General features: G+C 34.1%; 2 protein-coding genes across 4 annotated transcripts; both read left to right on the forward strand.

Annotated features, from left to right (window-relative positions):
- Nucleotides 1-5,828: 5,828 nt before the first annotated feature.
- Nucleotides 5,829-9,310, forward strand: LOC133672974 (ankyrin repeat-containing protein At5g02620). Of its 3 annotated transcripts, none has more exons than XM_062093549.1 (8): nucleotides 5,829-6,099; nucleotides 6,539-6,650; nucleotides 6,750-7,238; nucleotides 7,353-7,502; nucleotides 7,596-7,694; nucleotides 7,817-7,864; nucleotides 7,937-8,373; nucleotides 8,457-9,310. In XM_062093549.1, exons 2-8 carry the CDS (start codon nucleotides 6,557-6,559, stop codon nucleotides 9,069-9,071), a joined length of 1,932 nt encoding a protein of 643 aa, XP_061949533.1. In that variant the 5' UTR covers nucleotides 5,829-6,099; nucleotides 6,539-6,556; the 3' UTR covers nucleotides 9,072-9,310. The 3 variants fall into 3 exon arrangements, with proteins under 3 accessions (XP_061949533.1, XP_061949535.1, XP_061949534.1); XM_062093551.1 differs by having other exon boundaries at nucleotides 5,830-6,099; nucleotides 6,586-6,650; XM_062093550.1 differs by having other exon boundaries at nucleotides 5,831-6,099; nucleotides 6,590-6,650.
- A 5,586-nt stretch (nucleotides 9,311-14,896) lies between these two features.
- On the forward strand, nucleotides 14,897-20,128 carry LOC133672322 (probable Histone-lysine N-methyltransferase ATXR5). Its single transcript, XM_062092707.1, has 6 exons — nucleotides 14,897-15,424; nucleotides 15,526-15,612; nucleotides 18,666-18,889; nucleotides 18,987-19,087; nucleotides 19,176-19,388; nucleotides 19,649-20,128. The coding sequence occupies exons 1-6, from the start codon at nucleotides 15,076-15,078 to the stop codon at nucleotides 19,806-19,808; spliced, it is 1,134 nt and encodes a 377-aa protein (XP_061948691.1). The 5' UTR covers nucleotides 14,897-15,075; the 3' UTR covers nucleotides 19,809-20,128.
- Nucleotides 20,129-22,446: the final 2,318 nt, after the last annotated feature.

Here is a 22,446-nt window from a genome sequence, read left to right on the forward strand (position 1 = left end):
AGATATATTTCTCTAGCAAAGACAAGCTGAGGTATATTAATGGCGATTTTCCCCAGTCTCCACCGACTGATCTCTCATTTCGCAAGTAGCACACTAAAAACGCTATTGTTAAAGATTGGTCAATTACTTATATGGATTCCTTTTTTATTGGTAATTTTATTCGCTTTCCTATAGTAAAAACGATGTGAGATTCCATTGCAACTACCTTCTTCGATAGAAGTGATACATCAGAAGTGTATGATCTCTGACGACATGTAACTCGCCTGAAGCAAGCTTTTGGCTCACTAGAAAAATATTACATTGAGTTGTAGGGGTTATGGCATGAAATTGATTTCTGTCGACCAAATCCCATGGAGTGCTCTGTTGATATTCAACATTATAATAGGATCACTCAGGAAGATCGGGTATATATGTTCCTGGATGGTCTTGATGACCGCCTAGACAAAATACATGCTGATGTTTTACAGATGAAACCTTTTCCTTTAGTTGAGCAAACATATACGCATGTTAGACGAGAGGCTATACGACAGTAGGTCATGACCAATTACGACACTGATGTGATGCTAGGTGTTGTCTTGGCATCTAAGGGTCTCATGTTAACCAACTCTGCTCCCAGTAAAACAGGCAAGACCTGAACCACAAATGATGCAAGAAAATGTTCCCATTGTGGCAACCAGAAACAAACACGTGAAAATTGTTTCCAGTTACATAAATAACCAGATTGGTGGCATGATCTACAAACACATAAATGTCGTGATGGAACTGGAATGATTGGGAGTCTAGGCAAAGATGCAGTCGTTGCTGCTGAGTCTCGCCTCTCTCTCATACAACCAGTCACAATATCAATTGACGCTCTTTCCAACTTAAACTTAAGTAATTTTAGCCTTGCCCTTCTTACCAGCCACAATGATGCAACGTGTAATACACCACTAATAATGTGATGTTTGATGTCTCAGATTTATCTTATATATCTCTCATACGTCACACCAGCATTGCCAATGCAAATGGTGTTATTTCACCAGTCACTAGAGCGGGCTCTGTGACTTTATCTTTATCCCTGCATTTATCCAATACTTTACTTGTTCCATCACTATCACATAAACTGATGTATGTAGGCCAACTTACTACAGATTTAAGGTGTGTTGTACTGATGTATTCAAACTTCTATCTTATTCAGGATATTCTTATCAAACAGATAATTAGGTGTGGTACTAATAGGGGGGACTATATTATGTGGACGACCTCAACATAAGTCAGGTACATCATATGCACCATTCGTATACTACTAAAGAGAGATAGATCTGGTTATGACATCCCCGCTTAGGACATCTATCTTTTCCCTACTTGAAGCATGTTCTTCCTGATTTATTTATGAATTCTTATATTTCTGATTTGAAATGTGACACTTTTATTTTGGCTAAAAGCCACCGTGTTACTTACCCATTAAGCAAAAACAAGAATGACACTCTATTTGCTTTAATACACTTTGATGTATATGAGGACCCTCACTGGTTATGAATATGCCCAACATTCATTGGTTTGTTATTTTTGTGGATGATTATACCTGTATAACATGGCTTTACTTGATGAAACATAAAAGTGAGGTTCTCAATGTCTTCGAAACATTCCATGCAATGGTGTGCACCTAGTATAGAGCCACCATTAAGATTCTTCGCTCTGACAATGACGGTGAATATGTCAATACGCACCTTAAGACGTATTTCAATCAACATGGTCTCATTCATGAAACTTCATGCTCACAAACATCCCAACAGAATGGTGTCATAGAGAGAAAAAAATAGACAGATTCTTGAGACTACACGTGCTCTGCTTCTTGGTGCTTATATGCCCCAACATTTCTGGACGGATACAATATCCACTGCAATTCATCTTCTCAACCGACTGCCTTCTAAGGTGTTATCCTTTATAACTCCACTTCAATATCTTTCTACTCATATGACACTCCTAAACACATTAATGCTTCCTCCTTAAGTCTTTGGATGCGTATCATATGTATACCTCTACAAAAACCAATGCACTAAACTTGATCTTTGTGAACGTAAATGCCTTTTTCTAGGCTATGACATACATCAGAAAGGGTACCGTTGCTATAAACCCAATACACGAAGACTCTATGTGACTATGGATTTCCAATTCTTAGAGGCTGACATGTTTTATTCCCCTTTGGCACCTACTCTTTAAGGGGAGACACTTAATGAAGAGAACAAGAAAAACTCAACGAGTTTAATTGGACCAGTCATGAAAAACTACCACATAATGATGAGTTGAATCGCGAGAATAGTGAGTTGAATCACAAGACCAGTCATGAGGAATTACCATAAAATGATGAGTTGAATATATACTCTAATAGGCAGAGTGATATCTATCATAGCATGGAGCATGTAACATTTAAGACAGAACCTGCCTCTCTTCTCTCTGAAATACCAGTCGAATCATCTCCTAAAAATACTCCTGGGGTAAGTACTTCTGCAACAATCTTATATATCAATAATATAGATGTCTCGCACCAGGGCTTGTAGCCCAGCGGCAGAGGCAAGGTTTCCTTGCCTCTGTCATCTGGGTTCGAGCCCTAGCGTGCACGCCTGTCACCCCCGCGGTGTCTTACATGCCTACTGGGCTTGCAGGGTATTCAGTGGGTCCGGGGATTAGTTGTAGTGCGCGAAAGCTGGCCCGGACACCCCGGGTTACCAAAATAATAATAATAATAATATAGATGTCTCTATGAGATATACCTTACCTCACAGGTACAATTGTGGCAAGCAACCTAACAAGTACTCTCTAGAAATTGAAGAACAAAGGTCAAGGTATCCAATTGCCAACTACGCATCTACCAAAGACCTCTCTGACCCTTCAAGAAATTTGCACACGAACTCTCCATACATCAGATCCCTACCAACATTCATGAGGCATTGACAGATCCAAAATAGACCCAAGCTATAAAGGAAGAAATGGAGGAACTACTAAAGAATGATACATGGACTCTTGTCCCATTACCTGAAGTAAAAATAATAGTGAGTTGCAAATGGGTATTCTCTATTAAATATAAAACAAACGGATCTGTTGACTGATACAAAGCAAGATTAGTAGTAAAAGGATACATACGAATATATGGTGTGGATTATCATGAGACTTTCTCACATGTTGCCAAGCTGAATACAGTTAGAGTATTGTTGTCACTTGCTGAAAACCTTGACTAGCCTTTATATCAATTTGATGTAAATAATGTTTTCCTTCACGATAAACTCAAAAGAAAGGTTTATATGGATGTTCTTTTAGGCTACACAACATCTTTAAAGACCGAAATGGTGTGTAAATTGTAGCGAGCCTTGAATGGACTGAAGTAGTCACCACGAGCATGGTTTAGAAGATTTAGTTTTGCAATGAAGAAATATGGCTTCCAATAAAGTAACTCTTACCATACTTTGTTCCTAAAACACAAGTTGGTCAATGTAATTGTGTTGATAGTTTATGTAGATGATATTATTATCATATGAGATGATGTAAAAGAAATGTCTCAGCTTCAAAAGCAATTAGCAACTAAATTTGAGATGAAAAATCTAGGAAGACTCAAGTATCTTTTTGGAATTGAAGTTGTCAGATCTAAGTAAGGCATATTTCTCTCTCAATGAAAGTACATATTAGACCTGTTAACAGAAGTAGGAATGTTGGAGTGCAGACCTGCAGACACATTCATTGTTCAAAACCACAGACTTGAAGAATACCCAGACTAAGTACCAACTGACAAAGAGAGATACTAAAGGTTAGTTGGTAAAATCATTTATCTCTTTCACACTTGACCAGATATTGCATACGCCGCAAGTGTTACGAGCCAATTCATGCACAATTTAAGTAAGAGTCATATAGAAGCAGTGACTCAGATACTTCAATACCTGAAGTCATCCCCAGGCAAGGGGCTCATGTTCTTAACACATGATAATCAGTTGAAGTTTGATGGATATATAGATGTAGATTGGTCAGGTAATATTACTGACAGAAAATCAACCTCAGGGTATTTTGCATTTGTAGGGGGGATCTTGTAACTTGGAGAAGTAAGAAATAAAAGGCAATAGCATTATTAAGTGTTGAAGCTGAGTTCAGAGGAATGTCTAGGGGTTTTTGTGAACTCATTTGGTTGAGAAAGCTAATCACAGAGATCAGATTTGTCCCCACTTCTGAGATGGACCTCTTCTGTGACAATAAAACAACTATTTCCATTTCCCATAACCCTGTTCAACATGATCGTACTAAACATGTGGAGGTAGATTGTCACTTCATCAAAGAGAATCTTGAAGCAAAGACAATTCGATTTCTATTTGTAAATTCCAAATATCATTTAGCAAATATTCTTACAAAAGCAGTGTCTAGCAAGGACTTCTACAACTCACTTGGCAAGTTGTGCACGCAAGATCTCTAAGAACTAACTTGAGGGGAAGTGTTGGTGTGATATGTAGTTGTAATTAATTAGGAGATTTGTTAGCCATCCTAAATATGTGAAAATCCCATTAATAAAGGAGATAGAGATGAGTCTAGGATTGTTCTCCTACTTACCTTTTATACTCATATTTTATGTAAATATAAGAGAAAAAGAATGCAGAATAAGAATGTGATTTTTTATTGTGAATAATTATCAAGTTTGACATTTTAGTGATTGTAGTTGAAAAAATAGATTTAATAAAAAACTATAAATTATAGTCTTCAAGTTTTAAAAGAGATTTTTTAGTAAAATTTATGTAAAATTATGATGTGTTTTGATTAATTAAATATTTTTAAATTTGTTATTAGGACAAGACAGGAACCACATCACACTACACCACAAAAACAAAAGGATCCTAAGTAGCTGTAATAAAATAAACATGAAGATTTATCATTTGAAGTTTGGATTTAGAAGAAAATTGCAGAAATTTACTTAATCACACAGATGCACTAGTTTGGATATAAATAATTTATTTAAAGTTTGATAAATGATCTTATGATCTTAAAAGTAAATGGTATCATTTGACAAAAAATAATAGTGAGTGCCAATCATTCATATATATATATATATATATATATATATCTTTTTAAGGTTTTTTTGTAATAGGTTTGCTATTGTTTAGGGTAGAACTTTTTTATGGAAGTGTGTTTCGGTGTGGATAATTTTCCAATGTAAAAAACAATTTGCTAAAAACTTCGGTGGGGTTATATATAGGTTTACAGCATTCCCCTTTAGTTATAAATCACAATAATCAAAACTAGTCTCTGAAATGATCTTACATTAACCTAGTTTTCTGAGATTTTGAGTCAGCAGTTCTCTAAAGAGAAAAGAGAGAAAAGATTCAAAGAAGTTTTGATTCAGATTTCTGTGTCCCAAGAAAGAAGGAAAAGAGAAAGGATCAAAGAGAAGAAAGGAAAGAAAGAAAAACTGTGCTCACGGTATTAACGAGGATTGCTGTTGTCGGCAAGAACAGACTTCTTTTTTAGGAACAATTATCCTTCTCATTTCCAGCTTGTGCCTGGTTTTCTTCGTTGTTTATACCCGACAAAATGCACAAAAGAATATACGTTATATATAAATATCAATAGCAAGAATCCCACGCCTTTCTTTTTCTGTTCCTAAAGGTATTAGAAGCTGATTTCTGCCCCTATTTTTTTCGTTTGCTTGGGCTACAAGCACAGTGGTCTTCTCTCAACAGGCATAAAGGAGTCATCGTTTCGTATTGGTCAATAAGCTTTAAATCTATTCTCTCAACCTAAACTTTGCAAGAATCATTAAAGAGGACATGGACGAAATGTTACAGGAGAAAGAAAACATTACAGTGATCCCGTGTTTTCAACCAGCTCTTTCAAAAGACCCTAAGCAATCACTACATTGTTAGAATCCAAAGCAGAAAAGTAAGCAGATAGAACTTCCACATATATTCGTAGTTTCATTTACTTCACTTGGAGATTTCCTTTATTCCGTGCATGGTTTATGCCCTCACTCTTTCTTATAAATTAATTGGTTTCGCTTCCTTGAATCCATTAAGATTTTGAGGTCACCTAATCTGCTGCAACCAACTGATCTGTTGAGTGCAAGCTGTGGTTGCACAGTGTATTCCTGTAAGTATTGATCTTGCATATTAAATTCCTAGGAAAAACATTTGGTATATTCGATGATGCAGTTTGCTCTTGCTTATATTTAGCAGCCCAATCACCTGAAAAGGCATGTATCTTGTGCATCCTTTAATGCCACACATGCATAGAAACATGGTATCAAATCAGCTTCTACCGATTACCTCCTAAAACTGTGATCATTGTTCAAGCATCCTGACTTGTTAGAGAGAGAAATGCACCATCTATTGATTTGTTTCATGACATTGGGAGTTTTTGCGTGTGTGTTTACCTGCACACACATTTATGGCTGTTGTTCACTGCAGTGGCAGAAACATTTCAAAAAAATTCTCTGGAAGTAGAAAGTCATACTCATAAAACTCAAATAGTTTACCTGGTGAAAAAAACTGTGTCAATATGTGATGTGAAGTTTCAATTATATTTTTAGGCTGCTTCCCCATAAAATATGGATTCTTATAGAGATTTTACCTTAAGCAAGGTACCACGCAAGATGAAATCACGGCCTCCAGTATCACATGAGAGCTCAAGCAAGGAATATGGTAATTAATTAACATCCAAGCTAAATCTTGTTAGTTGTTCAGTACTAATGTCAATGTGCTTAACGCTACAACTAACACGAATGAGTTTTAACTTGGCAGAGATGAAAAATACGGCATACATTCAGTATCTGCCACTGTATAAGGCTGTTGACATTGGTGACCTAGAGGCCACAATGAAGTTCCTGAAAGAACATCCTGATGGACTGACTGCTAGCATTTCAGCAGATGGGGACACTGCCCTCCATGCTGCGGTTCTGGCAGGGCACATAGAGATTGTGGTGGAGTTGGTCAACCAGTTGGAGGAAGTTGACTTGGAAATCAAAAACGGAAATAATGCCACTGCGCTTAATTATGCTGCCATCGGAGGGATCACAAGGATTGCAGAGGATTTGGTAGCAAAGAATGAAGGTTTACTTAAAGTTCCAAACCAGAATGGCCTGATCCCAGTTGTTGTAGCTTCTCTTTATGGTCATAAAGACATGGTTCGTTATCTTTACAGTGTGAGTCCGAAAGAAGAGCTCAGTCCAGCTACAAACAATAAGAATGGGGTTATGCTTCTCACAACATGTATCAATGACGAACTCTATGGTATAAGCTAGTAGTAAGGATCATATTTTTCGTTCCTCCTATTCTTCGACTGAAAACTCTATCTTGTTCAACTCTCGTTTGCTTTTCTTGGTTCGCTGTTTAATGTTCATATAGATATTGCCTTGGATCTGCTTCAACATTACCCACAATTGGCTTTTTATCAAGATAGTGACAAAGACACAGCTCTTGATATGTTGGCTCAAAAACCCTCTGCTTTCCCCAGTGGAACTCAATTTGCTTTGTGGCAAAAATGGATATACAAGTGTATGTAACTATTTTCACTCAACTGGATGTAACTATTAAGTCAAATTGCTTTTCTTTTCACATCTTAAAAAATGCAGCATTATCTTGTGGTAGTTATCCGGGTATCTCAGCCACTTGCCTCTAGCAACAACCATGGAGACATTGAAAGGCCAAATAGGGGACCAACTGATCGAAGGAACATTGTTAAACGAGGTATTTCATAAAACATGAGATTTCAATCTGATATTTTGAAGTTTCATTTATTTAGAGTTACCGCATTATTTTCCCTTCTATGAACAGAAGTTTCATTTTGATATGTTTTATGGACTTCGCAGCATCTGACAAATTGTTGGTAATGGTTTGGAAGGCCTTGAGATTTTTTGGTAAGTAGCATCTTAATAATGCCGATCATAGTAGTATTTTGTTTAGAGTCCTGAACCAAATTATACTTGCAGTTCCAGCTATCAAGCATATGTATAACCTGAAGTTGATACATGGCCAAGCACATGCAGTTCTCTGTTGCCTATGTGAACAAATATCAACTTTGCATAAATCAGAATTCAAAGAAATTGGTGTGTACAGAGCTGTATTCAGTGCTGTTAAGCATGGAATTGTTGAGTTCATCATTGAAATGATTAGACATTATCCTGACATCATATGGTCCGAGGATGAACTTAACCGGGGCATATTCTTATACGCAACCCTACAACGCCAAGAAAAGATATTCAGCCTTATATACAAAATGGGAGCAAAGAAGAACTCTATGGCAACTTCTTGGGACAAGTATCAAAACAACATTTTACATCAAGCTGCATTCATAGCACCTTCCTCTCGGCTTGATCGTGTTTCAGGTGCACCATTACAAATGCAAAGAGAGCTACAATGGTACAAGGTAAATCTCCTATTTCCTATAGTTGATGGTTTTTCTTCAGAAAGCAGTTCACATATTTCTCAGAAGAGTTTGCTGCCTCGCAGGAGGTGGAGAGCATTGTCCAACCAAAGTACAAAGAGATGTTAAATTCGTCCCATAAAACAGCTCAAACTTTATTCACTGACCAGCACAAGAAATTACTAGAAGAAGGGGAGAAATGGATGAAGGCCACGGCTGAATCTTGCACAGTTGTGGCTGCTCTTATTGCTACCATAATGTTTTCAGCTATCTTTACTGTTCCAGGTGGATATGACCAGTATTCAGGCATTCCTATATACTTGAATCGGAATTCTTTCATGGTTTTCATAGTGTCCGACGCAATGTCATTGTTCGCGTCTTCATCATCATTATTAATGTTCTTCGGAATCCTGACATCGCGGTATAGAGAAGAAGATTTCCTCAAGTCCTTGCCTACAAAGTTGATAGTAGGCCTTTCGTGTCTTTTCTTCTCGATAGCAACCATGATGATAACCTTTGGCATTACACTTGTTATGATGCTTCGTGAACGTTTTCACTGGGTTTCCTTTCCGATTATTTTGCTGGCTAGTCTTCCTGTCACGCTTTTTGCTCTGCTACAATTCCCTCTCCTTGTTGAGATCTTCTTTTCCACATATGGACCTGGAATTTTCGACAAGCCGAAGAAGTGGTGGTTGTTTTGAGCAGTCTAGAATTCATTTCAGAGCCTATGTTCAATACATATATAAAGAGAAGGGTAGCTTCTCAATTACCATCAGATATTTTGAGAATATTATCCATCCTTCGTTGTTTGGATTATGAGTTGAATCTGTTGCATCAACTGATGTTGTTGTAGTTCTTATCAAACAATTATCTGAAACAATACAACAACTTGCCTGCACTTTCTTTATAGGGAGTAAAAGTGGATTCTATTTCCAACTGATGTTTGGATTGGCTTAGCTTTTTAGATATTTGACTATGGACTGGAGAATTCTACTGCATATAATAGGAGAATTTCTTCTTTTCAATATGCAGAAACTACGTGCCAAAACAGATGAATTTTATCAATTGGGTCTCAAATTTTTCAGACATTCTCAATCAGTCCATCTATCCATGTTTTCTGATTTTTATGTTAGATTTTGTTCTGAAAAAAACACCATTTTATCATTTTAAAAGACAAACTTGGAAAAGGACCCAATTGAGAAGTCTTTGAGACATTTGGGACCTAATTGATAAAATATATTGTTTTGGGACTCAATTAGGAATTAATATATTGTTCAGGGACTAAGTTAGGCTTTCCCCTTTATATATGAGCAAAGCCAGATAAAAATTACTTCATTGTCTTTTATTATAAAAATAGAGTAGAGCATTAAAATAATTATTGGAAATAATACAAGTTTGAGGGAGGTAATTTTATTCTTCCATGAACTATGTAATGATATAATAGCTTGTTCCATCTTATATTTGGATTAATTTGTAAATAAAAATAAAATACGGGGACTAAGATAATATTTTAAAAAATCACAGTGACTCTTTCATCGTGCTTCCATTACATTACTAAAAATTTTACAACCAAATTTCCATGACACGCATTTGATTATATAACATGGAGACATCTCGGCTGCTGCCGGTCCCTGATCAGAAAAGGTGGTGCACCGGGAACTGCCACAACTTGTGGAAACGAAGCACAGACCTCCTCCCTGTGACCACACTTGAAGCATATTGTATATATGGAGACCCTCATTATAATACTGCACAGAGATATCTGGTATCCTAAACTTTTCTCTCTCTCTCTCTCTCTCTTTTTTATAATCTTTGATTTTATTAAAACATGACTATTTAAACAGTAGTTACACAAAGAAAACAAAAAAACTTTATATTGATAATTTCAAAAGGAAAACAGATCAAATAAAACAAAACTATATTAATAAGTTGTATGTTCATTTGGCCAAAACTATATTAATAAACTGAAGTAAGAAACTCTTCGTGCTAAATTTCTGGTATCCTCACCTACACACCTGGTAGAATCAACGTTGTCATTTACAGGAGAAAATCAAGGTGGCCAAGGCTTCGACGATGAGATAATGATGAAAAATCAACCAGGGCACTCCCCCTAAGGCAGTATACAAGTCCTCCCAATAAGCAGTCATGCCCCAAGTCAAGAAGATGAAAGCCCCCAACTGGTCACAATAATCTGTTCAATCTTGGAAAATAAACTTCACAGGCACTGATTTGCCTCCATGGAGTTTCCAGTGTAGAAAGAAAGTGAGGCTCAACAGTAAACATAGGGAGGAAAGGGTTACAGTTTCTTGAAACCTTTCATGACACCTCCTGAAGCAATCAGATCAGCTGGATTGCGTGGTGTCGCCGCATCAGTATCTTCTTTCGCCTTTTCACGTTGTAGTCTTCTGTCCAGGAGAGAAGTTCGCCACTTATTAGCTTGTGAGTTTCGGTTTATTTGATTGCCCCACGATTCTCATCGTACTTTTTAAAGTTGACCAGGCCAGCCGGTCAATTTTGTAATCTATCGATACAAAACTTGTTTTTGGTCTGGATTTTTAACACGATTTTGTTTGTAAGATAACTAAAAACATAGGGTGAGAATAGTGAGTGTCGGTGTGGACCTGCGCTCCAACGCTGCAAGGCCAGAATAATTATTTTTAAAAAAATAAAGAAAAATCTATGATTTGAATGATAGGCTCGACTGAATTAAATAAAATAATTCTATTTTAATTAAATGGTATTAATGAACTATTTTTTATATGAAAAAATGTTCAGGATAATTTGGGGGGTATTTTTTAAAACGTTCAATTTCCATCCTATTAAATACTGAAGAATGAAATGGGATAAAAAAGATCTTAAAAAATCAGTACTTATCTACCCGAATTAACATAACAAACATGTAATTCTAGTAATTAGAGTCGAGTCAACCAGGGTTATCCTATCAAATTCGTGATTCAGATTATGAAATCAAAATAACCCGATAAAAAATAAAAAAATCACAACTAATTTTTTTTATAAAAAGAAGTCAACATACGTTAACTTTTCAAACCTGTGACTTGGATCATTAGACCCAAAACACCTTATCTGGAAAAACCATAAATCTTAATTCTCAATCAATCAAATATTAAAGAATGAAATTGAAAATATAATTTCAATTATACAAAATGAATAGAAAAATAATAATTAAAAGAATGATGAGCAAAATTATAATAGAAAATAGATTTTATATTTTATTGAAGGGTGAAATTGAAATGAAAAATCAATTTAGCAAAAGAAAAAAAATCAAAAGAAAAATGATCAAAATTAACATGCTAAATTAAAACAATTTTTTTATCGAAGGGAAAATAACTTTAACAAAAGAAAAAAAATCCAAAGAATAAGTATCAAATTGGTAAAAATAATATACTATAAATTTGAAATGAAGGATGAAATTGAAAAAAAATAAAACTTTTACAAAAGGGCCCTGAAAATAAATAAAACTCAAAAGAATAAGGATGAAATTGGAAAAAATATATATATGAAAAATTGGGATTAAATGATAAAATTAAAAAAAATAAACATTTACAAAAAGCTCAAGAACAAAAATTAAAAATCAAAAGAATAAGGATTAAATTTAAAATATCAATAATAAAAAGAACCAAGTTGTCATCTTAGGAGAATGGAGAAAAGAAAAAAGAAAAAAAAAGCCTCAATGTCTACAAACCGTCCACCCAATGCTAGCAAACACCACCCTAAAAGAGAAAGGATGCGACAATGCTTCTAACGACATTATAAAAAGATATTTTTGGATGGTAAGTGGCTTTGCATGTGTGGTATAAAGGACACAGACACCTCTTACATGATAGTACTTGCTACGTACAATCCAATAACTTTTTATTTTTTGTTTATTTTATTTCTGTATTAAAAGACTTAATTTCCCCTCAATTAACCTAATAATAACAAAATAACTTTTTTGTTAAAAGATGAAAAAGCCTCTTGGGGCTAATTTTAATTTTTGGTTTCTAAAAATATTTTGGTCGTTTCACTGTGTTTTTTGTTTTTTTATATCTAGTCAAATACCAAACTACCCATCACCTAACATGGTAATTACAAAAAAACATTGTAAAAACACAAAATTATCTCTTGACTCTTGTTTTAAATCTTTTAATTCCAAGAATATTTTAGTTGTTTCACTCTGCAAATGACATGGAAAAAAATTTATTTTTTTCTGGTTAATTTAATATTAACTAATGATTATTTAAGATTTTAATGTCTCCGGTAGCCAATATTAAATTTTTTTATGTAAAAGGCAAAATTGTGAAAGCTTTACAATAGGAATTCTTCATGTTTTAGCTTTGGTTAATAATATATACTTTTTGCAATAAAAAAAACTCACTAATCGAATTTATAACATTAAAACAAAAGGTAAAAGAGGTCGGTGTTTTATCATGCACACACTCATAATTAATTGTAGATTTACACAATAAAATTATTGTTTTACCATTAAGAAGAAACCCACTTAACTAGATATTAGGGGCAATACAATCATTTTCATGAGAGCTATTAGTCATTACAAAATTAAACGTGGTGAATTAATCTTTTTAATTTTTTATTGCACAATAAAATTACTAAATTACTCTTAAGAGCAAAAACAATTAACTTAGGTCAATGGGTTTTTTCGACTTTTTAATTTTTTACATAGTACAGTAACTTAAATGCCCCTTAAAATTACACTTTCTTGGCTTTGTGTACAAGGCACTTTCATCATTTCATTCTGGCTTTTTTGTAATTATTATGTTGGGTCAGGGGTAATTGAGTTTTTTAATATATATATATATATATATATATATATATATATATATATATATATATATATATATATATATATATATATATATATATAATGGCTGGCACCACTAGCGTTCTTTGGATGGCTCATGCAGCATCGTCTAGACTTTAAACGTTGTTGTCATGGGCAACATTCATTGTGTGGTGGTGTCATATGTGCCTTTAAATAAACGATGGTTAAACTCCAACAACATGTTTTTTATTCTTGCTCTTTTCTTTCTCCCCTCCTTAAAAACACGCTGAGCATTACAAAAAATTAAAGAAGTTTGGTTATTTGTTCATTGAATTAATTTTGACAACATGTTTATTGATTTTTTTTAATTCATCCTTTGACATTTGATTTTTAAATCAAGTTTGGTTCTTATTTTTTTTATTGTCATTTTTTTCTTATCCTTTTTTTAATTGAAACATTATTTTTTTTAATTTTATCCCTCATAAATTAATCTCTTTTTTTTTTGTTAAATTTGGTTCTCATTCTTTTCAAATCTATTTTTTTTTTCTTTTTGATCCTTTTTTTGGTTGATTTTTTTTAAAAAATTTATCCTTGATTGTTTTAGATGGTTGGGAACTTGACATTGTTATTTTTTTAGGTTTATCTTTTATGGTGTAATTCGACCTTATGATCCTTGTCATGAATTTTAAAGATCATAATGAGTTGATTTTTTTTAAAATAATAATAATAATTTTTTTTAATCTCATATCTCAACATTGAGTTGATTAATAATTAACATTCATTATTTTTTTTAACTTTTCTTTTTATGATGTTATCCCGAGCTTATGTTCTAGATTATGGATTCATCAGGTTCACTAAGGTTGACTCGTGCTTTTTTTTAATTGATTTTTAATTTTTTTTTAATTTTACCCTTTTATATTAGGTCAGTTTGAGAATCAAGTTCAATAATTTTATTCAATTTACTTTTAACGAGGTTCTCCCGGTCTCACGACTAGGTTATATATTTGACATGTTGACTCAGATAATCTCTGGTCAATTTATTTTTTGTTTTAATTTTTTTCTTTTCAATTTCTTCATTTAACATTTTATTAGTTGAGAACTAACATTTGAATATTTTCATTTTTTTTTCTATGTAATTATCTTGTTCTTATTTAAATTTTATTTTGTTAACAAATAAGATCATTAAAATGTTTTTAAAATATTCTAAAGATATATTTTTATAATATTAAAAATTATTATTAATTTTTTTATCTTTTTATTATTAATATTTCATCTAATTATATTATTAAATTAATTGAACTTATTAAACGCAATTGAGAACTCATGAATGACTCAACAAGAATCACATTGAAAAAAAACATTTACATTTTTTGACATGTTTTCTTTGTATTAGATAAAAAATAAATCGACTTCTAGAAGACACATATAGTTTTAAGAAATAAAATCTAAGGTTATTTAGGTATGTTTTAAATTGTAGTAATAATAGTGGTTCAAAGTAATTAAATATATTATAATAATTTTTTTTTTTTTAAAAAAATTATTTTTAATATCAACATATCAAAAAAAAATATATAAAAACATAAAATTTTTTTATTTTAAACAAAAATATAAATCAAAATTTAAAAGAATGATTTGCACCACAAACACCCTTACTCTTAACCTAACCCTTACCAAGTACATGATATAACAAGGTCAGTCTTGTCTTTCAAACGCCGAACGGCTATAAAATCCAAAACCCCGTAACGGGCATTACATCAAATTCTGTGCACACGCACTGCGCACGTTAGCATCCATCTCCATTACCCGCGACTTAGAAAAAACTAAAAAGACTCGTTCTCTGTCCATCTCTCTCTCTAGTGCAACAAACACGCACCAAATTTCCTTCCCAATTCCGATTCTACCCTTGCTCATCTCCCAAATTACCAATGCATCCAGCCTCCACCACCACGGCCGCGGTTAGGCGACAAATCGGCTTGCGCCATCGCACCTCGGCACCTCGGAGGCCGTCTCCTCTGCCGTATCCGTCGCCGAAGAGGATGAAGCTGTTGACGGAGGTAATGGAAAAGGCGGCGTATGCGGTTGTGGAGAGGGAGGACTATGGCGATATCAGCTGCGAACAATGCCGCTCCGGGGAACGAGCGGAGGAGCTGTTGTTGTGTGATAAATGTGATAAAGGATATCACATGAAGTGCTTGAGGCCGATTGTTGTTAGGGTCCCGATTGGCTCGTGGATTTGTATCAGGTGCTCTGGAGACGGCCAAGGACGTGTAAGAAGTAGGGGGGTTTTATTTTATTTATTTTAATTTTTTTTACCCTGGTGTCGTTTTGTGAGTAACAAATGTGCGTTTTGATTGGTTTGGTTTTTCGTTTGTTAGGGTTATCGCAGAAGAAGATAATTGATTTTTTTAGGATTCAGAGGTGTGAGAAGGATGACATTAAAGAGAAATGCAGGTCTCTCCAAGGTGATTTCTTCTTATTTATTTATTTGATTGTTAGTATTGTTTTACTTATTTTATTTCGTGTGTGTTTTTGTGATTATTCGATTTTCTTTTATTGATGTTTTCGATGGATTGTGATTGAGCTTGTTTCAGGCTTTGCATGGAACAAAGTTCTGCTGGAAGTTAGAAATTATCTGGGTTTAAATGTTTTAATAATAATATTAATAATAATAAAGAATGAGTATTCCTTTGGGGATATTGGAGTCTGTAGCTCAATGTACTCTTTACTGCAAAGCAGTGGAGGAGGGTAGGACTAGGTTCGAATTGTGCCCTTCCCACCTAAAGGACCAAAAAAGGAATATAATAAATAATAAAAAATAATAACAAAAGCATTAATGTAGAAACTAATAGGAAGGTTAATGAAGAAACTAATAGGAAGGAGAGGAGAAGAAGAGCCTCTTTGAGAGTAGATAGAAGTTGTTTTTCAAAGTGTTTTTTTATTTAGAAATGCATTAAAATAATATTTTTTTATTATTATTTTTGACATTAACACATCAAAATTATAAAAAAATATTAATTTAAAGCTAAAAGAAATAATTTTTTTTCAAAAACATGGTTGGATCGCAATGCTAAATGGTGTTGAAGAATCACAAACAATAACAATAAAAAAAATAAAAAGAGAAAGGGAATAAAGAAGAGTTTTGAGATAAAATGATAAAAAGTAGAAAAAAATGGACATTGTTTTTGGCTAGGATTAAAATCATAGGAAGTTTTGGAAATATTACTGGTAGAACATTTTATGAATTTCACTAAGTAACTTAAAGCACGACAAGGGGTTCATTTTCTTGCAATTTAGCCTGAAAAGTTGTTTAATTAATGGAGAGATTCCAATTTTGTGCTCAATGATCCTTGCCAAATGCAGAGATATTCAAGTTAGATCAAATATAGAAACCGTTGAGGTATTTCTCATCTTATATAAAGATTCCAACAAATGGGACTGAACTCCAGTATGATTTGTGATTGTCCTTGTTATTTTGAGTAGGATAGTTATTACTTTTCTTTTTACTGATTTTACATTTAAGTCTAATCATAAATGGTATCGATTTTAAGATCTCATATCCACTGAACATATTGTGCTTACATGACTAAAACTCTTGGGCAGCATTTGGCATGGATTAAGGATGTAGTAAAATTTCATAGGAGTACTCGTCAGCAGAATAAATGCTAAGAACACAAAATGATGGGTAATCTACATGAGATTTCAGTGGTTAGTCCTGATACGCTTAGAGCTAACAAAGTGGAAATGCAGTATCGAAGGACCGGAGTTTCACTGATTATAAACTGTTTTGAGTATTGTATTAGTATTAGCAACACAGTGCCTACAAAGATAGTAAGATATTTCAACTAAACCCCAGTGACTTAGAACTTTCGTAAATTTGTTAATTTTTTAAATATTATTAATTTGGTCAAGTATTCTCTCTTTCTTATGAAAATGGTATAATGGTTCCTTTTATGGCCCCAAATATGGCGGAAAAAAATCAGTTGATAATAATTGTGAAAATGATCTATTTTTCCTTTATCATTAAAATGAACTATATGTTAAGGGTAAAAATTTAATCAAACAGAGTGAATTCGAAACTGGTAGAATAGAACAATGGATTGCATTTTTAATCTACTATTCTTAAACAAGCTAAAAGATGGGTATTAGTTTAGGTATAATAGAGGAGATAGATGTCAAGGGTGAAATTTTTTAGTTATAAAAGATTTGAAAATGTTGTAGCTGCAGCAACAGTGGTAATGATGGTGGTTAGAATGGGGATAATAGTTTTAACAGTGTTAATCAAGCATCTTAATCTAACAAAATAATACTAAATAGGGTTAACTGATGATTAAAGTTTACCGAAGCAAATGATAAACTGCTTCTTAAATGAGAAAAGGATCCATAACCTTGGCATGACTTAGGTTTATGGTGGTCAGCTCACAATCTAATCATGTCTCAGATAAGTCCATTAGACAATTACTTTGTACAACAGGCAAATTGTTGCATTACCTGTTGAATCAGATGGTTCGAGGAAGATCATGCCTTATACTTGGCCTATCCTAAGAACACTCATCTCTTAATCAGCAAACTTATGTTTTGTGTCTTAGGATACTTCATCAATCATAAATTTGACATGATTACATTTTACTTGCATCAACCATTTACCCATCATGTGCTAAATTAGTGGGGTCGATATCTTGAGTGTGATCATTGATGCTATGTTATGTGACACTGATTGTCTGTATTTATGTATGCACTTACTATTATTTAGAAATTTTATTTTGATGCATATGCATTACCTTGTATGCCATGGTTCATGTAAAAAAGGATTGTAGTACTTAGCTACCCATAAACATTTATGATGTGTTTAGTAGTGGTACTGCAACGTAATAGAGAGACAACAATCATCATTTCTTTCCATTACAGTATTTTTTGCCAAACATTATGTATCTATGTACCATTGACTCCCATAATAAAGCATCAAACTTATGAATTATGATATATTCTCAAAACCTTTTCTTTAAGACTGAGTTTTCTAGAAAATCAAATTCGCTTTGGTGAATGTACTGTACGTTTTCCATATAAGTATGAAAATTTCTAAATTCTTACTAAAATTCCTGCACATCTTTGTAAAATGAAGAAGTGAAAGCCCTAGATAAAAAGGTAAGCATTGTAATACAGGTAGTTGCTGTTTTGTCACATCATTTTGTTGCTTCCTTTGAATTGTTTCTCCTAATGCATGGACTTTCATGGCACAAATAGTTTGGGGCCTTGTCATTTACTTCCTATTTGTCTGATCTATTTTTGCTTATTAGTTGCCATGAATGCTATCACGTATTTTTTCACCACATTGCCTGGTTTTTGCTGCACCTTTGAAGCCATAATTTTCTTTTATTGCTTATCTTGTTGCTTTTTATTGCATATGAACATTTCCTTTGAAGTCAAGAAATGTTGGTGCTAATGCATAAACTAGTTGAATTAGATTTGCCGATGGTAAGTTGATGTTTTCATTCCCTCCTCTTGAGCTGTTTTCAAGATTCTAGAAAGCGACGGAGACGTTCATTGGTGTATCAAAAGAAAAGAAGGAGACTGTTGCCATTTATTCCATCAGAAGATCCCGCCCAAAGGCTCAAACAAATGGGCACCCTTGCTTCTGCTTTAACAGCATTACACATGGAATTTAGTGATGATTTGACCTACTTGCCTGGCATGGCTCCTCAATTAGCCAATCAGGCCAAGTTTGAGCAGGGTGGCATGCAGGTCTGAATTTAAAACTTTCTTTTCAACCTTGTATTTTCTCCAAACCTTTTACTGTCTTGTATTACATGTTATTTGCATGATCTGGTGCCTTTATTAGGTCCTTTCCAAGGAGGACATTGAGACATTGGAACAGTGCAGAGCTATGTGCAAAAGAGGCGAATGCCCTCCTCTTTTAGTTGTTTTTGATTCATGTGAAGGGTACTTGCATCTTGAATACATTTATTGAGCTAACAACCATATTTAACTACTGCATATTGAGTAGGTTCATGTATATTCTGTGATGCAGATATACAGTTGAGGCAGATGACCAGATAAAGGATTTGACCATTTTAGCAGAATACTCAGGTGACGTGGATTACATTAAAAACCGAGAACATGATGATTGTGATAGTATGATGACCCTTCTTTTGGCAAGAGACCCATCTAAAAGCCTTGTCATCTGTCCTGATAAACGTGGGAATATTGCACGCTTTATCAATGGCATTAACAATCATACTCCGTAAGCCTGCTTAACCCATTGCTTCTCCTCTATGCTGTGTATATATATAAGCAAAAACTGTTCTGATGATACCAAATTATTCTTAGACCTTTTTATTGCCATGTATTCTACTCTGTACAACTCATGTTGCCCCATTCGCATCTCCTTTGTCACGTCACATATAAAATTCTACATTTATTTGTGCCAAAATTGCATGTAACTGAACTAGAAATTATTAGTCCACCCTCTGTTAAGCTTAAGATATATCTAACTCTCTGCAGGGATGGCAAGAAGAAGCAGAATTGTAAATGTGTGAGATACGATGTTAACGGGGAATGCCGGGTCATTTTGGTTGCTACTCGTGATGTTGCTAAAGGGGAGAGGCTATACTATGATTATAATGGACATGAGCATGAATACCCTACTCAACATTTTGTTTGAGAAAACTTATAGATATCTAACAATCCTACAGAACTGGGATTCAATTTTGGATCCTGCTAGATCCTTTCTCGTCTAGCGTTTTATTTCACAGTTTACTCATTGCTACTGCAGATTCAAAAGCATTTCTTCTAATGTATCCATGGGATATTTATAGTAATTTATGATGTAGAGCTGGCCTCTCTAAGGCCACGACAGAAATAGAGCAGGGGAGAAACTTTCCTTGGAATTTAGCATTTGGAGAAATTTTTATGTCCTAGGGATATTTTTAAGGAACATTTTTTGTAATACAGATTTCAATGGAAGTTGTTTCATTTTATCTAGCACGCTCATTCCATGATAATAATTTGTCTTTCCTTTACAAGTATTTTCATTTAAAAATATCCATGCGTGCTTTTTTTATTTTACTTTAAAATATCCCTTTGGAAATCTTACTAGCTAAATTTTTTTAAAGGAAATTATGCATTTCACCTTTCTTATGATTTGCTGGCGCATAATCTGTGAAAAAGCAAGTACTGCGATCAGTTGCTTTATGTATTGATGCTATATTTTCTGTCAGCCCCATTGTGATTCAGTTTGACCCATTATGTTGGAATTAGAACATTGGATTGAATGCTTTATTGCAGAGGCTTTTACTGTGTATCAAATCAGCTCTTGTTCAACTCACAACATCTACAATTCATAAGTGATAACAATCCATTTCTTTGTATTTATACCGCAGGATGCATAAAATATGCAAAAACTTGACTGTTGATTTTTGTCTTGGGACATTATGTAAAACTTTTATGGCCATCATTTATACCCCTAACTTGCTTGGCATCGTAGTATTTCATCTATTCTGTTCTTTAATTGGGTATTACAGTACTTTGCAAAGAAGATTGCATTCTCTTACTTTTCAAGCTAAGTATAATAGCCGGGTCTCATGTTAAAGTAAGTCTCATATCCATGGAAATATAGCTTGATATCAGTGGTTTCATGGAGGATTCTGTGTCATTTTGCATACTGAGAACATGCATTTAATAATCTGTCCTTTTGTTTTCATTGAATTATTGTCTTTGTTTTCTTAGTAAACGCTAGTGCAATTCTTGAAATTTCGCTGATATATATTTCTGCATGCACTTCGGTCTTTTACATTCTTACTTTTCATTTGTGATGTGAATCTTGAGATGTTACATTTAGCCATGGATAATTCGAAGGGATTCGTCAAAGCTCCTGATAACTGGGACATGAGGTGTGCTGCACTTCTTTGGATGCTTGTTGCTGGGTGTGTCTCGTGTTGGCTCCTATGCATAGCTATCTATTATGTTGTACTTCCAAAGATTACTGAAGGTGCTGGATCTACTGCCTCTTCACCAAGGCTACTCAGGATCTTGATTTGAATGCTCTCAATAGCTGCTTAAATGCTTGCATTACAGAGGCCATTTCTTGGAATCTAAGGCCTTAGGTTCAGTTCTTGAGAGCAGCCAATTCATTCGGCATAACTGAAAGGGTTGCACAATCTCATTCCAATTCACTTCCATGGATTCATGGACATTTTGGTTTCACTAATTTTTATATCTCCACGTGACTATGCATGTTTGATGCATTGTTTTCAGGTTTGATGAGATGGTATGCTTCTTGAAAGTTACTATTGTTGGTGGTTCATCTAAACAGACAGTAAGAATCCTTATGGACTGCCTCACCACTCTAGTTGCTTCCCTTTGTTTAAGTGTTATAAAAAAATTTTGTTAGCCGGAAATTTCCTTAGATGAAAAAACAACATTTTCAAACCAAGGTGCTCCTCATCTCTTATGTAAAATGTATTTGTTAATTAGAAAAAAAAGAAGAGGAAAAGATAAATAAACCTCCCATCAAAGTTATAATATAAATTCTGAAATTTATTTTGAAAATCTACACCGAGTTTTTCAACCTGGAATATGCAATATGGTAAGCAATTAGGCTGTAGGATGCTCTGGCATCCATGACCATGTTTCTATGCTACCATTTCCCCCCCTTATGATGCTTCGTTCTTCCACACGAGTCGTCCTCGTTTCATTAAATTTTAAAGTACATGGCACTTTCCTTTCAGGGTTGTACATGTTTGTGAGCCAGATTCAAGTTGTGCCATCTAAAGCTGTCTTTCAATTATTCAATTTGCTGCCCAACATCGAATAGAAAGATCATTTCCAGGTTGCTGATCTTAGTATCTAACAATAACAGGGTTCTTGTTCGCCCAACTGAATTAATGAACTTTATGTTTCAATGACTTGTAAGATCAGTTCTTTGCCCTCTATTAATGAAATTTATGCCATGCAGTTGAAGCATGTAATCTACTTCATTGTCATTCCTTGTTCTCCTAGTTTTTCCCTCCTTTCATAGAAGCCTTCCTGTATCTGTAATACCAAAAGTAAACACTAAATACTGCTCCTGCGTAGTGTTTTTCTATGTTGGAACTTACAAGTTGAATTTTGCATGGTTCAAACAGATTATCAACTGCAAAAAGTTTACCAAGTGTTGCGTTATGGACCTGGGTTCGTTTTCCTGAATAGGTGAGGACTCCTTCACCTAACCTTCAGTTCGTGTGGGATTCTAACGGACACAATGGTCTATTAATTTTGACATGGTTTGAGAAGCTGACCAACTAAAACTGCTTCTCTGCTAG

Source organism: Populus nigra, chromosome 14 (assembly GCF_951802175.1).
Source record: "Populus nigra chromosome 14, ddPopNigr1.1, whole genome shotgun sequence".
Lineage (NCBI taxonomy): Eukaryota > Viridiplantae > Streptophyta > Magnoliopsida > Malpighiales > Salicaceae > Populus > Populus nigra.